At 38.4% G+C, this 12,910-nt stretch overlaps 1 protein-coding gene across 14 annotated transcripts in view; it reads left to right on the forward strand.

Moving 5' to 3' along the window:
• Nucleotides 1-12,910, forward strand: part of GRIP1 (glutamate receptor interacting protein 1) — a 694,619-nt gene that overhangs the window by 471,167 nt on the left and 210,542 nt on the right. For all 14 annotated transcript variants that reach the window (XM_054696252.1, XM_054696249.1, XM_054696250.1 and 11 more), the window contains one exon: nucleotides 10,161-10,241. In XM_054696252.1, the coding sequence (XP_054552227.1) occupies nucleotides 10,161-10,241 (81 nt within the window). The remainder of the gene's footprint in view (nucleotides 1-10,160; nucleotides 10,242-12,910) is intronic.

A 12,910-nucleotide genomic window follows, 5' to 3' on the forward strand; every position in this document is an offset into this window, starting at 1 on the left:
CAGCTTCCTACTGTGCAGATGCAAAGAAGCAGCACTATGTTTGAAGAGAAAGGGTTTAAGAAGGTAGTGCCATGGACGACTCTTCCCCAGTGTCCCTACGTAACTCTTCATTTTTAGTTGTCCTTTACTAGCTAAGGGGTAGTAATGCCATGCTATTTCCTCTCTCTATCCTAAAGTGTAAATTGACTAATAGATTATTATTGCAACTTTAATTGCTTCAGGTAATTGACCTTTGCTGTTTATAGTTAGGCCCATAGGTAACCATTTGGGGACTGTTAAAGGATTTGAGGTTGATCAATAGAAGGTGAAGTTCACTCAAAACCATAACATTGCCTCATTTCATTTACACTTCAAGAAATCATTCCATAAGTAAATTGATAACTGTAGTATTGGAGACTTGGGGATACTGTTGAAACCATTCTATCAACTTCTTTGTGGGATGCCACTATCAGGTGACACATCAGGGCAGGTATATCCTCACTCCCTGTGCGGTTGCTATTGGTCCTATCAGTTGGATCAGGCTTTGCAAATTTTAATGTATATGAATCACCAGGAGATATTGTTAATTGTAGGCTAACATTTCATAGGTCTGGAGTGGGGCCTGAGAGTCTACATTTCTGCCAATCTCTCAGGTGATATCCATGCTGCTCAGCCTTGAGTCACTTTTTGAGTAGCAAAGAGTTAGATAATGAAACAGTGAGAGAGAAAAAATGGTCTACTACTAAGACAAGTCTACGGGATGTAATCTGTATGGCTGCCATTCTTTGGGTCTATCACATTTAATCCCTGAAATGATTATCTGATTATGATTGATGTACTTTTAGAGGAGAAACTAACATTGTGAAGACATGTTTTAAAAATGCAACCATGGGGCCTCCCTGGTGGTGCAGTGGGTTGAGCACCCACTGTGAAGCTGTCCACAGCCTCTGCAGCACAGGTTCGATTCCCAGCCAGCCAGGGAGATACACACAAGGCGCGGCAGACCTCTCCTGTCTTACTTGCTGCTCCCCTCAGCAGTGTCCTTGGTCCATCTGCCTGTTCTGATTCCCACTCTGTCTCTGGTGAATTCTCTCACCCTCCTGCACCTCTGACCTGTACCCCCGTTCTTGTATAAATAAATAAATCTTTTAAAAAATGCAGCTGTGCTCTCTTTGGGTTTTTGTTTTTGGGTTTTGTTTTTTTTTTGTTGTTTTTTTTTTTTAATGTTCAGAAACAAAGACCTGGCTCCCTTTAAGAATATAAAGCACATCTGTGTGTGAGTTATAAAACTATGAAGAAATATGCAGAGTCAAGGATAGATGTTAATGCCATGCAGATGCAAAACCTAAAAGAGAGAAGGGGAAGTAGATGATTGGTGGGGGAAAATCATCTCTTAATAGGAAAGAGACTATAATGGAATATAACATAATACCTCTGTCTCCTGCCGTCAAGCTCAGATCATTTTTGAACTCCCTTCTGGTTTAAATCTCAGTGTGAATCACTTTATCCCATTAAGGAAGGAGATGGAATTAATTCATTCTCAACAGTTACAAGCAGCTCTCCATGGCCTAGCCTACATATGCCAAAGTAGTAGATGTGAAGACTATTTAGGACACAAGAATCTCTGACTCTAAGAGAGATTAAGAATACACTTTTTTGTTTGACCCTAGAAAAAACAGGGTTATTTTAATCAGGGATTAAGAGCTATTTAGAGCTGGAAAGAAATATTTCACTGTATCTTTGAGTTTGCGTTTCTTTAAATCATGGCACCCTGTGCCTATAGTTATCCATTCTTTTAATAAAAAGAAAGACATAATTAAATTATTTTGTTAAAACCTGTGTCAGCTATTCTTCAGGAAATCTTAGGGAATTGGCATGGTGGCAGCAAGAGGGTGGTGTTGGGTGGAGGGTGAGTGGAACAGGTGCAGCTAATAGAGGAGTAAAACCATAACCCGGAAATTAAAATAATAATAAAAAATTGAATTAAAAAAATTTAGTGTGCCATGAAACCACTAAGGCAGCAAACTCAAGTGGAAGTCTAGTGTGTCAGAGAAATAGCCAACCCACAATATGTTCATGCTGGGCTAGGATAAAATATTCGCAGGACCATGTACTGAAAGATGACTGAACACCACACAAAATTCCTATGCTGGATGAAAAAATTAAATGATTTTCTTCTTGATTTTCTGATTGAAAAATTCTGTATAAATACATTGCTGTGGAGCTTTCAAGTGCCCCACCTCCGCCAGTATCCCTAAGACCCTGCTCATTTTCCCCCTCAACTAATGAAGCTCCATGTTCCAATCTCAAACCTCTGAAGTAATGACTCTATGATCACCATGCCACTTAGTTTTAGTATCTTTTATCGATTTTGATTCTTAGCTTGCACATAGTAGGCACTAAAATTTGTAGAATGTAATTGAATGCAAGAGACAGGTTATTTCCTTCACAAAGGATTTCATGTTGTTCATTCATGAAAAACAGTTTTCTCCTGAGTTGGTAATGATGTTGGTAATGAAGATGGTGACATGAGCTGCCTGTCTCCCCGCTGCTAGGAAATGGTCATAATGTTTAATTGCACAAAATGCCTAATCAAGAAGTTAGGGGATCTGTTGGCTTAGCAGGTGCCTCAATTGTGCATAATTAGTTGCTAGGAATCATTTAGCGTAGACTGATTAGTCTCAGCCAAAGGAAAAATTTTTTTTTTAATTTTTCTTTTCTTCAAGAAAGACCAGAACACAGCTAGAGAGTCTCAAAACATAATCACATCCATTTCCTGTGGGAAACCCAGACCCTGGGAATGGGAGAGGTAGTAGATGAACAAGAACCAGAATGATTGCAAATTGGCTATTTGATGCCACGCAACCATTGGAGGATGTGAGAACACGAGGGGAGGAGACCTGAGTCCATTCCTCGAGATGTGATTCTCCTGGCTCCAACATGGACTTTGATTGTGATGCAGAGTGAAGCCTTACCCCCTTAGGTACCTTCTGTTTACTTTCCACATTTATAAACACCAGTTTCACTTGGACTATGTAATCAAAACAAATGATCTGTGTTTGCCCCTCCTGTGTTTGGCATGTGAAGAGACTGGCCGAATTGGGGGAAATGAGAGGGACAGATGGTCCTCCCCTCCCCCGCCATTGTTCCATTTCTGTTTTAAAAATACACTTGACTAAACCCTTCCTGTGTCTCTGTCATAGTGTCAATTCTCCATTTATTTGGAGGGCATTTTCCTTGGCCTGATGGGATGTCTATAAAGAGGAGCCATGCTCTCTTTTTGATGGCCGATATGCAGCCCCTATAATCCTGGGTGGTCATCATGTGTGACAGTGATATCTAGCTGCTCAGATCACATTAGAAAGGCTGACAGTTCTGATACCCTGAGATGCCTTAATGATCACTTGTAGAATTCATTTCACTGAGCAATAGCTCACTAACTCAATGTCTGTTTTGTCCCTATAGTGACTTTCAATAAGAATTTCTTATTAATATGATGCACCATCAAAGTCAAGACTGACAGTCTGGAATGAAAATAAAAAAAATTTTTTTTTAAATAATAAATTTTATTTTTATATTCCCCCATACAATTGCAAACGCCCCATTCTGACCCCAATCCTTCCCCTCCCGCCCCCCACCCCCCAAAAAGTGTCTCTGGTTCATAGTTTTTTGTTGATTTTGATTTTCACTTTCTTATATTCATTTTCCTGGTCCCTTATTTAAGTTTTCTAGATTCCTGCTATGAGTGAGACCATCCGGTAGTTTTCTTTTTCTTTTTGGCTTATTTCGCTGAGCATGATCCCTTCCAGCGCCATCCATGTTGCTGCAAATTGCATGTGTTTATCTTTTTTGAATGCTGAGTAATATTCCATGGTATATATGTACCACATCTTCTTGATCCAGTCATCTATTTTTGGGCATTTGGGTTGTTTCCAAAGCTTAGCTATTGTAAACAGTGCTGCTATAAACATAGGGGTGCAGGTGTTCTTTGGAATTGATGTTTCAATGTCCTTTGGGTAAATACCTAGGAGTGGAATTGCTGGATCATATGGAAGCTCTATGTTTAGTAGGTCCAGAAATCTCCACACAGCTCTCCACAGTGGTTGGACCAGTTTGCACTCCCACCAACAGTGCAGAAGAGTTCCTTTTTCTCCACACCCTCGCCAACATTTGTTGTTGCTAGTTTTTTTAATATGTGCCATTCTCACTGGTGTAAGATGGTATCTCATGGTAGTTTTGATTTGCATTTCCCTGATGACAAGTGATGTTGAACATTTTTTCATATGCCTGTTGGCCATTTGCATTTCCTCTTCAGAGAAGTTTCTTTTTAGCTCTTCTGCCCATTTTTTGACTGGATTATTTTCTTTGTTGTTGTTGAGTCTCATCAGCTCTTTGCAGATTTTTGTGATCAGTCCTTTATCATTAGTGTTGGGTGCAAAAATGTTCTCCCAGTTGGTGGGGTTTCTCTTTGTTTTTGTTATTGTCTCTTTTGCTGTGCAGAAGCTCTTTAATTTGATGTAGTCCCAGCTGTTTATCTTTGTCTTCACTATCACTGCTTTGGGTGATGTGTCTGTAAAGATGTCTTTGATGTGCAAATCACGTAGTGTTTCGCCTATATTTCCTTCTATGTATTTTATGGTTTCAGGTCTTATGTCTAGTTCTTTAATCCATTTTGAGTTGATTTTTGTGTATGGTGTGAGGTAGTGGTCAAGCTTCATTCTTTTGCATGTAGCGACCCAGTTTTCCCAGCACCATTTATTGAACAAACTTTCTTTGCTCCAATGCATAGTCTTTGCTCCTTTGTCAAAGATTAGTTGACCATAAATCTGTGGGTTTATTTCTGGATTTTCTATTTGATTCCATTGGTCTGTATGTCTGTTCTTGTTCCAATACCATGCAGTTTTGATGATTATGGCTTTGTAGTATAGTTTGAAGTCTGGGAGTGTGATGCCTCCATTTCCTTCTTTTTTTTTCAGTAGAGCTTTGGCTATTCGGGGTTTTTGGTGATTCCATATGAATTTCATCAATAATTGTTCTATTTCTTTGAAGAATGACATTGAAATTTTGATTGGAATAGCATTGAATCTGTATATTGCTTTTGGAAGGATGGCCATTTTAATAATGTTTATTCTTCCAATCCATGGGCAGGGGATGTCTTTCCATTTCTTTGTGTCTTCTTCTATTTCTTTTAACAGTGTTTTATAGTTTTCTTTGTATAGGTCCTTTACCTCTTTTGTTAGATTTATTCCCAAATATTTGATTTTTTTTGTTTTGATAATAAAAGGGATGGTTTTTTTGATTTCTTCTTCTTCAGATTTGTTGTTTGTGTATAGGAAGGCTACTGACTTTTGCGTATTGATTTTGTATCCTGCCATTTTACTGAATTGATTGATGAGTTGAATTAGTTTTTCTGTGGAGAGAAAATCAAAAAATTTTTAAAGGAATTTTTAATTTTTTTAATGAAATACCCTGGTTTTACAACTTGTTCATTTTTTTAATATTTTATTTTATATAATTGTTACATCATTTTTCATTTTTGCACAAGGTATGCATTTTCATTTTGGTGATTCCCCATACACTTGCACCCCTCCTTATTTTGATCCTAGTCCTTCCTCTCCCCACCCCATAGTGTGTCTCTGGTTTATAGTTGCTTGTTGATTTTGATTTTTACTTTGTATTAATTAGTCTTTTCCCTGGTCCCTTATTTAGGTTTTCTAAATTCCTGCTATGAGTGAGACCATCTGGTATTTTTCTTTTTCTTTATGATTTATTTCACTGAGCATGATCCCTTCCAGCTCTATCCATACAACTTGTTAATTTTTTGACAGTATAGGATTTCTCCCCTCGGATGTGGACACCATAGCCTCCCACCACCAAAGCCCCGCTGGTCCTCCACCATAGTCCAGTGTGTTCTCCTTCCACCTCCCATTTCTCCTCCCCCTCTGGCTGTTAAGGGCATTGTTTTAAAGATTGTTTGATACATTTTTCTGTAATCTAAAGCAAACTATATAATATTAAAATATATTTTTCTAATTTTTAGCATACAGTAAGTCAATACTTGAAAACTATTGTGTGATGGCAAGATTTTAAAGAGGAACAGGGCCTCCCCAGTGGCGCAGCGGTTGAGCGCTGGGTTGCGAAGCTGCCTGCAGCCTCTGCAGCGCCAGTTCGATCCCCGGCTGCTCCCCGGACACCAGAGGAGGGTCCCACATGGCACGCAGACCTCTCCTGCCGCCCGCTGCTCCCCTCAGCAGTGTACTTCAGTCCTTCTGCCTGCTCTGCTCCCCGCTCTGGCTTGGTGAATTCTCTCACCCTCCCACACTTCTGACTGTACCCAGTGCTTGTATAAATAAATAAATCTTTAAAAAAAAAAATAAAGAGGAATAAACTACAAACCTAGGAAAAGAAATAGGGAGGAAGGAGAGTAACTTATAACAGTTATTTGACTTTTGGGGGGGTTCTTTTCCTACAATAAATACTCTCGTTTGAGAAACTGACTATAATTCATTCATGTATCAGCATAAATATTTAATAAATGTCTAGTGTGTGTTAGGCCCTACTGGTTGATTTCCTTTCCTAGTTATCTGACCTATTTTTTCTTTCATTTATGTAACTAGTTGGAACTTGAATGTCTAGTTAGTATTTCCCTGATAAAGGAAAAGAATTGGCAGATGTCTTATAGTCCACTAAAGCTTTTGATGCCTTTCCTGTGGCACAGTGAGTTTTGCACTGACATTTCTTTAGGAATTTTTTCTTCCAGAAAAGTGAATGGAAAAGTATAAGTTGTTTCTGTACTATAATTTTAGTTTAGGTACACAAATATGTGGTGGAGGGAGAAATGAGATTTATATACACAAAAGGAATTGACTATGACTACTTGTTTGGATAAGCCTCTCTCTAAGAATTAAGTTAACTCATGCTCTGCTGGAGAGGTATGCCTGTTCACTTACCTGCGTAATACAGAAGCGTGCACCTGAGGACTTACCCAGTCTTGCTGTTCATCCAAGAGGAAATAAAATAAGGAGGAAAGAGCAGGGAAATAAGAAGAACAGAAACAGGGGCCTCCCTGGTGGCACAAGGGCTTAAGATACAACCCATGAAGCTATCCGCAGCCACTGCAACACGCGTTCGATCCCTGCCAGGGAGCTACCCACATGGCGCAGCAGACCTCTCCTGCCTTGCCCGCTGCTCCCCTCAGCAGTGTATTTCCATAGATCTGCCTGTTCTGTTCCCCTCTGTCTCTGGTGAATCCTTGCACCCCCTGTACCTCTGACCTGTACCCCAGTTTTTGTATGCATAAATAAATCTTTAAAAGAAAAAAAAAAGAACAGAAACCAAGTCTTGACTCATTTTAGATGTGTGTCTCTTTATAAATGTGCTGCTCTGGGCCTCATTCCAACTTTAAAATGAAAGTGCTCTCTGCTCTAGATCATCCCTTATAATCATAAAATTCTAGGGATATATCTACAAATCTCCATTACCGGATTCATGGGGAGACCACACCACACAAATCTCTTGAGCACTCTACAACTTTATCTCAAGGAAAAAATGGGTACCGCTTTAAAAAAATTTTATCTTTTAATGTGGTTTTATGACTCCATCAGTTACTTACTCATTTAGTGTCTTCTCTCCTCTACTTCCAAACAGAATTTCAATCAAGAGTTGACTTTGAGTAAACTGTATTAAGGGAGTTGATGTCCACTTGGATGGCTAAGTTTTTTTTTAAGGCCCATGCTCCTCTTAGGTGTTTAAAATAGTGAGATAGTGTCAGGGAGTTTCCTTAAAGAAACAGACGTCACCTGCTCTCATGCTGCTCTGCCTCTTCTCCTTAACTCTGCTGATAAATCTGCCAAGATCTGCTTCCATTAGGAATTATTGTTTTCACCCTGAGTGACTGTGGCAAGCTCTTCTTAGATAACATGGACGTTATTTTAGTGTGGTCCTTTGACCAATACCACTTTTGATTCCTGATAATTGTTTTCTTTCACCCATACCTAAGGACTCTCAGTACTGGAAGTGAGGGCCAGGGCTGGGAGGTAGATATGTGGAGACCAGCCACGTGGCCGGCTTCAGCCTTTTAAGGATATGCATAGCTAGACTTTCTCCTCTCTAGATCATGGAAACTGTTTTGAATATAAATGAGAGAACACTTTGAACAAGGTTGATTACTTCTGTAATGCAAACTGTGTAAATTCCTTTAAAAAAAGTAGAAAACCCAGAGTCTCCTGGGCAAATCTCTTATTGCCCTTTAAGAAAATCCAGCACTGGATTCAACCCAAAACTTTAATTGGCTGGAATCTTGACAAATTAAAAATTGAGGAAAACCTTTAGGTTTCCAAGATGTTGTTTCTAAAACTGGTTGTTATGATCTTTATCTCCTGGCTCAGTGCTCTGTACTCATAAATACACAGTTTCAAAGTTTTGGACAATGAAAGGAAATATGTTTTTAGATCAGCTTTGTACAAAATCCAGATTTTAATATGGTATGTTTTAATAGTATGTTTCTTTTCATAGGTGCTATGTAAAGTAGATCGCTGTTACTGAGTCAACACTGGGAGAAAAATGTTCAGATACTCAGGGCCAATTGTGGGGCAAATGGAGGCTTGCAGTGTAAGGCTTGCATTTTGTTTTGTGGTTGGTGATTACATTCAAAATGTGTTTGTGAAGAGAAGAATCAAAGATGTAGGATAGTGCTTCATAAGCAAAAATGATGCTGTTGATTGTATTGGTATATAAAGTTGGTAGTTTATGGTTGGAAGAATATAAAGAATTGTGTGACAAATGAAACATAAACATGTAACAGCGTGACTTCCTTTTATAAGTTAATTGCAGCTTGCAGCAGTGTTAATCTTTCCTTTGGTGCCATTGCTTATAAAGACCTTGTTACATTTATGAAGAAATCATGAATCATTCCAAACAGAAGTACATTCCAGAGAGGACTCAAGCCCCTCAATTTTGAAACACAAACCTCTTAGTTGGGAGAATTAATGTTTTCAGATGACAAAATCTTGTTGCTGAATTTAATCCTTATTACATTTAATAGTCTGTCATACGCAGTATGGTTCTTTTTAATTCTTTAATGAATTTCTATTACAACAAAAACAACAAACCAACCTGACAGTGTGGCCAGAGTGACATTTGGGTCCTGTGACTTAATGCTAGATTACTATTTTACATAATACTCAGGCCATACACATCTTATTCTTGAAAATATCTAAGGTTGTTATTCAGACATCTCTTTTACTTCATACAAATGCCCTATGCAAACTAGAAAGAATTCTTCCTTTCTATTTTAACCCTGATATTTACCGTCCTAAATAAAAAATACTTCCATATTCTAATTAAATTCTCTTCTAAATTTTGTTAAAAGCACTTGACTTAGAATTTGACAGATCCAGCACCTCTGTGATCTGGTCACCCAGTGTTGTCCTCATTCAGCTTCTTGCCTTACTCTCACACATACGCTGAGCTTCAAACCTTCTCTCTTCAGTTGCTCTTTTTATGGTTCTGCGGGTTATTTTCATCTCTTTCTAAAAGAAGTCAAATAAATAAGCTCATTGCAATATATGTTTTATTTTGCCAAACCATCACTCCTTCTCTCTTCTTGTCCTAGGTTCTCTGGTCTTTGAATACCCCTTTCCTTCCATTTTTGCTCTTGTTGTCAGTTTACACCCATGAGGAACCTTCTAATTCTGTCTGTCTTTATTTCTCTGCGATACTAATGCTGTCACCTGCTTACCTGAAATGTAACATTTCATTTCCTTTGTTCTTCTGCCTGATTATTCTTTGTGCCCAATGAGCCATTTTATTCCTTTGTCTTCTGCTGCTGATACTCACTGATACTTAGTTATCAGTGAATGGAGGTGGCAGGTAAATAATTCGTATACAATATTTGCATACTTCTTACCACTTTATGCCTTCATGTGCACATAGTTTGGTCCTCACAATCCCAAGAGCTGAGAAAGTGTATCGCTCTTTTCTAGGAGAGAAAACTGATGTTCAGAGCATTAAAATGTCTTGTTCCACAGCTTAACCAAGGTTAGGACCCAGGTCTACTGCCTCTTCCTACCACACCCTACCTTATCACCTCTCTCTGGCAGAAGGATTGCAATCCATTAAAAATCTTCACTGCGTTAGAAACTGGATGGAAATTAACCAAACCCTTCATTGTACCTTTGCAGATGAGAGTCCCTACACTAAATCTGCCAGCCAGACAAAGCCGCCTGATGGAGCATTGGCTGTGAGGAGACAGAGCATCCCAGGTTAGACCAGACTGTTGGATTTTTCAGCTGTTTTTCCTTTGAACCCTGTTATTTGGTGGACCTAAGTCATTCCAACTTGGTAATAAAAATCGTGCTATGTCATCAGGCGCAGACTGCATCCTGCACAATATGTTCGACGATGTTCATAAAATCTAGACTTTGGAAAAGCTTGCCAACTTGTGAGAAGTCATCTGTGTGCAAATCCTCTGTAAAATGACTTGAATTTATATCAGCTCTTGCTCATTTACTTACTCTCACCTCTGTTTTCCAGGGATGACTTTCACAGCATCTATTTCTTTATTGAAACAAACTTGCAGAACAAAGGGTTCAGAATTGCTGTAGCAGATCATATATATGCTGAATAAGAAATTACTCCTTTCTTCTTATCTCTTTGAAACCGAATTTACTTCCGTTGGATAGCTCTTGCAGAATTTTGGGATTTTGTATTCTTACAAAACTTCGGTTCATATCCTTGTAATGACAATAAGTGATACTTATTTTTTCAACAAACCATTTTGGAGAACTATCTTAAAATGTCTTTGCCCAGAATGTCAATATTTTGAAACATTTAATTTGAGAATGACACAGAAGTTCTAAAATTAAAAGGGGAATAAAATTCAAATTAGTATCCAAACTTGATCCAACTAGGTAATTCTTAGAAAACCTCTTATAGAATGCAACTGTTCTCAAGTGAAGGGTTGAAAGCATTATTAATTTCATACATATATCTAAAACAATATCCATTTATATTTTATACATGTCAGTTAAGTACCTGTGGGATTTTAGAGGACAGGAGTTTTAGCAGTTCAGGAGAAACAGCGCAGTATTCCCAACATTAAATTGAATGGTTTGGCAAATCTGTCAGTAAAAGGGGAATTCTCCATTTGAATAAGGAGCAAGATGAATCCACTTTCTGAGCAACTGAGTTCATGATTATTATTTTCTTTTGTAAGAATTAAATGTGGTTTTTCTTATTCTGAAAGCTAGGATTTGTTATGAAAGTACATGGCTCATGTAGAGACATATTGTGCCTATGAAACGTTGTTTGCATGTTTTGAAGATTCTAAAGCAATTTGAATCCTGTGTATAGATGGCATCAGCTCGTGCTGAGATTTCTTCTATTCCACACTATACAACATCATTCTTAGTACTGGTCACATTTAGCAAAACTCAGCGGTAGCCTGTGTTGGTCTCAGCATTCTTGTCAGCAATAAGGTATACCCACAGTTTGAAGTTCAAGAATGCTAGCTCTCCATCACTTCCTTCTTGGCCTCGCTACCGAGTACTCAGAGTAAAGAAACTTCCCAATATCCTTACCACTTTATATAATGCTAATTAAAGCACTGAATATTATCATGTTTCCCTTCGTGAGTTCTCTAGTGATAAATTCTAAACTATAATGCATGTTTGAGGGCCAGATTTTTCCTTAAAGTCATTAAGTCATTTTTTAAATTACATGTTAGCTATATCGAAGCTGTTAATCATAATTCTTACTTCATGATGCCCAAGTGATTCTTTGTGATAGAATTTTCCCTTTCATTCCTCCTAAGGCAATTCAAATGTCAATGGAGTCTTGAACTTTCTGTGTAGACTTAATGAGTTCTTTTTCTGGAGTTTGAAAATGGGCAAACACCTTTTAGTTCATTTATCATAAGATAGCAGCCAGAAAGGTCAGGGTTCTGCAAAATCTTCCTAGTTGTTTACAACAGTCCAAGTGAAAGAAGACTGTCAGCCAGATGGCTAAGAAAACAAAGTGGTTAATAACTATTTATTACTTATGGTTCTCTTAAGGAGAAAATTAAGGGCCATCTTGAAAACTGCTTCCTAACTGACTTCAGAGACTTGGAGTTTTGAACCTTTACTTTATTGTCTTATTGAAGAGTATTCTTAATTCTTCTTTTGGCATAAAGAAGTCACTTAAATCAAAAGGAGCTCTAGCCCAGCATTCAGAAACTTTAACCAGTCACCTACCATGGTCATCTTTATCCCTAGTAACTCCATAAGAAAAGAGAAAGAGGAATGCAGAGAGGAAACAGTGGGGAAATGCACACTATTATTTGCTGAAGCTTCAGCTAAAAATCCCTAACTGTTCTCCTAGTGGAGTAAATTGGACTAAGTACTAATTGCAAGTTTACAGCCTCTGTTCCTTGTTCCTGTGCTCACCTTCCAATTGAAATTCCCTCAAAACTATTACACCACCCTGGCAGCAAGGAAAGATGTATCTTGAGAAAAATGCATCAAGGAATTGAAAGAAGATCTAAAGGACATCTTGACTCATCTGTCAGCCCCTGGATCTCCTGAGTGCAAAAGCACTTACTCTTTCAGGCCACCCCAGAACTACTTTGTTGCTCCAATTCTGGGGAGTAAGCAAACCAAAGGAAACTGAAACCTTAAAGAAGCTATGCCTTTTCCTCACATCTTCCTTCCAAACTCTACTCCTAGTGACCCCCTGAAGGCTATTGAGTTTGACCATTCCATGAGTACTTTTTTATGCATCTCTTGCATGTCTTGATGCAAGAGGTGGGGATAGGGTGGGGATAGAGAGGAGGAAGAGTACAGGGTAGCAGAGTGCATTATAAGCTCCTCTGTCCAAGTTTGAGGAAAACTTATATTGTTCCTTAAAACTTGATCTGTAAATATAGACGTGGTGCTTCCTGTAGCCAATATTT

Source organism: Talpa occidentalis, unplaced genomic scaffold (assembly GCF_014898055.3).
Source record: "Talpa occidentalis isolate TD23 unplaced genomic scaffold, MPIMG_talOcc4v2.1 talOcc4.16, whole genome shotgun sequence".
In the NCBI taxonomy this organism is placed as follows: Eukaryota; Metazoa; Chordata; class Mammalia; order Eulipotyphla; family Talpidae; genus Talpa; species Talpa occidentalis.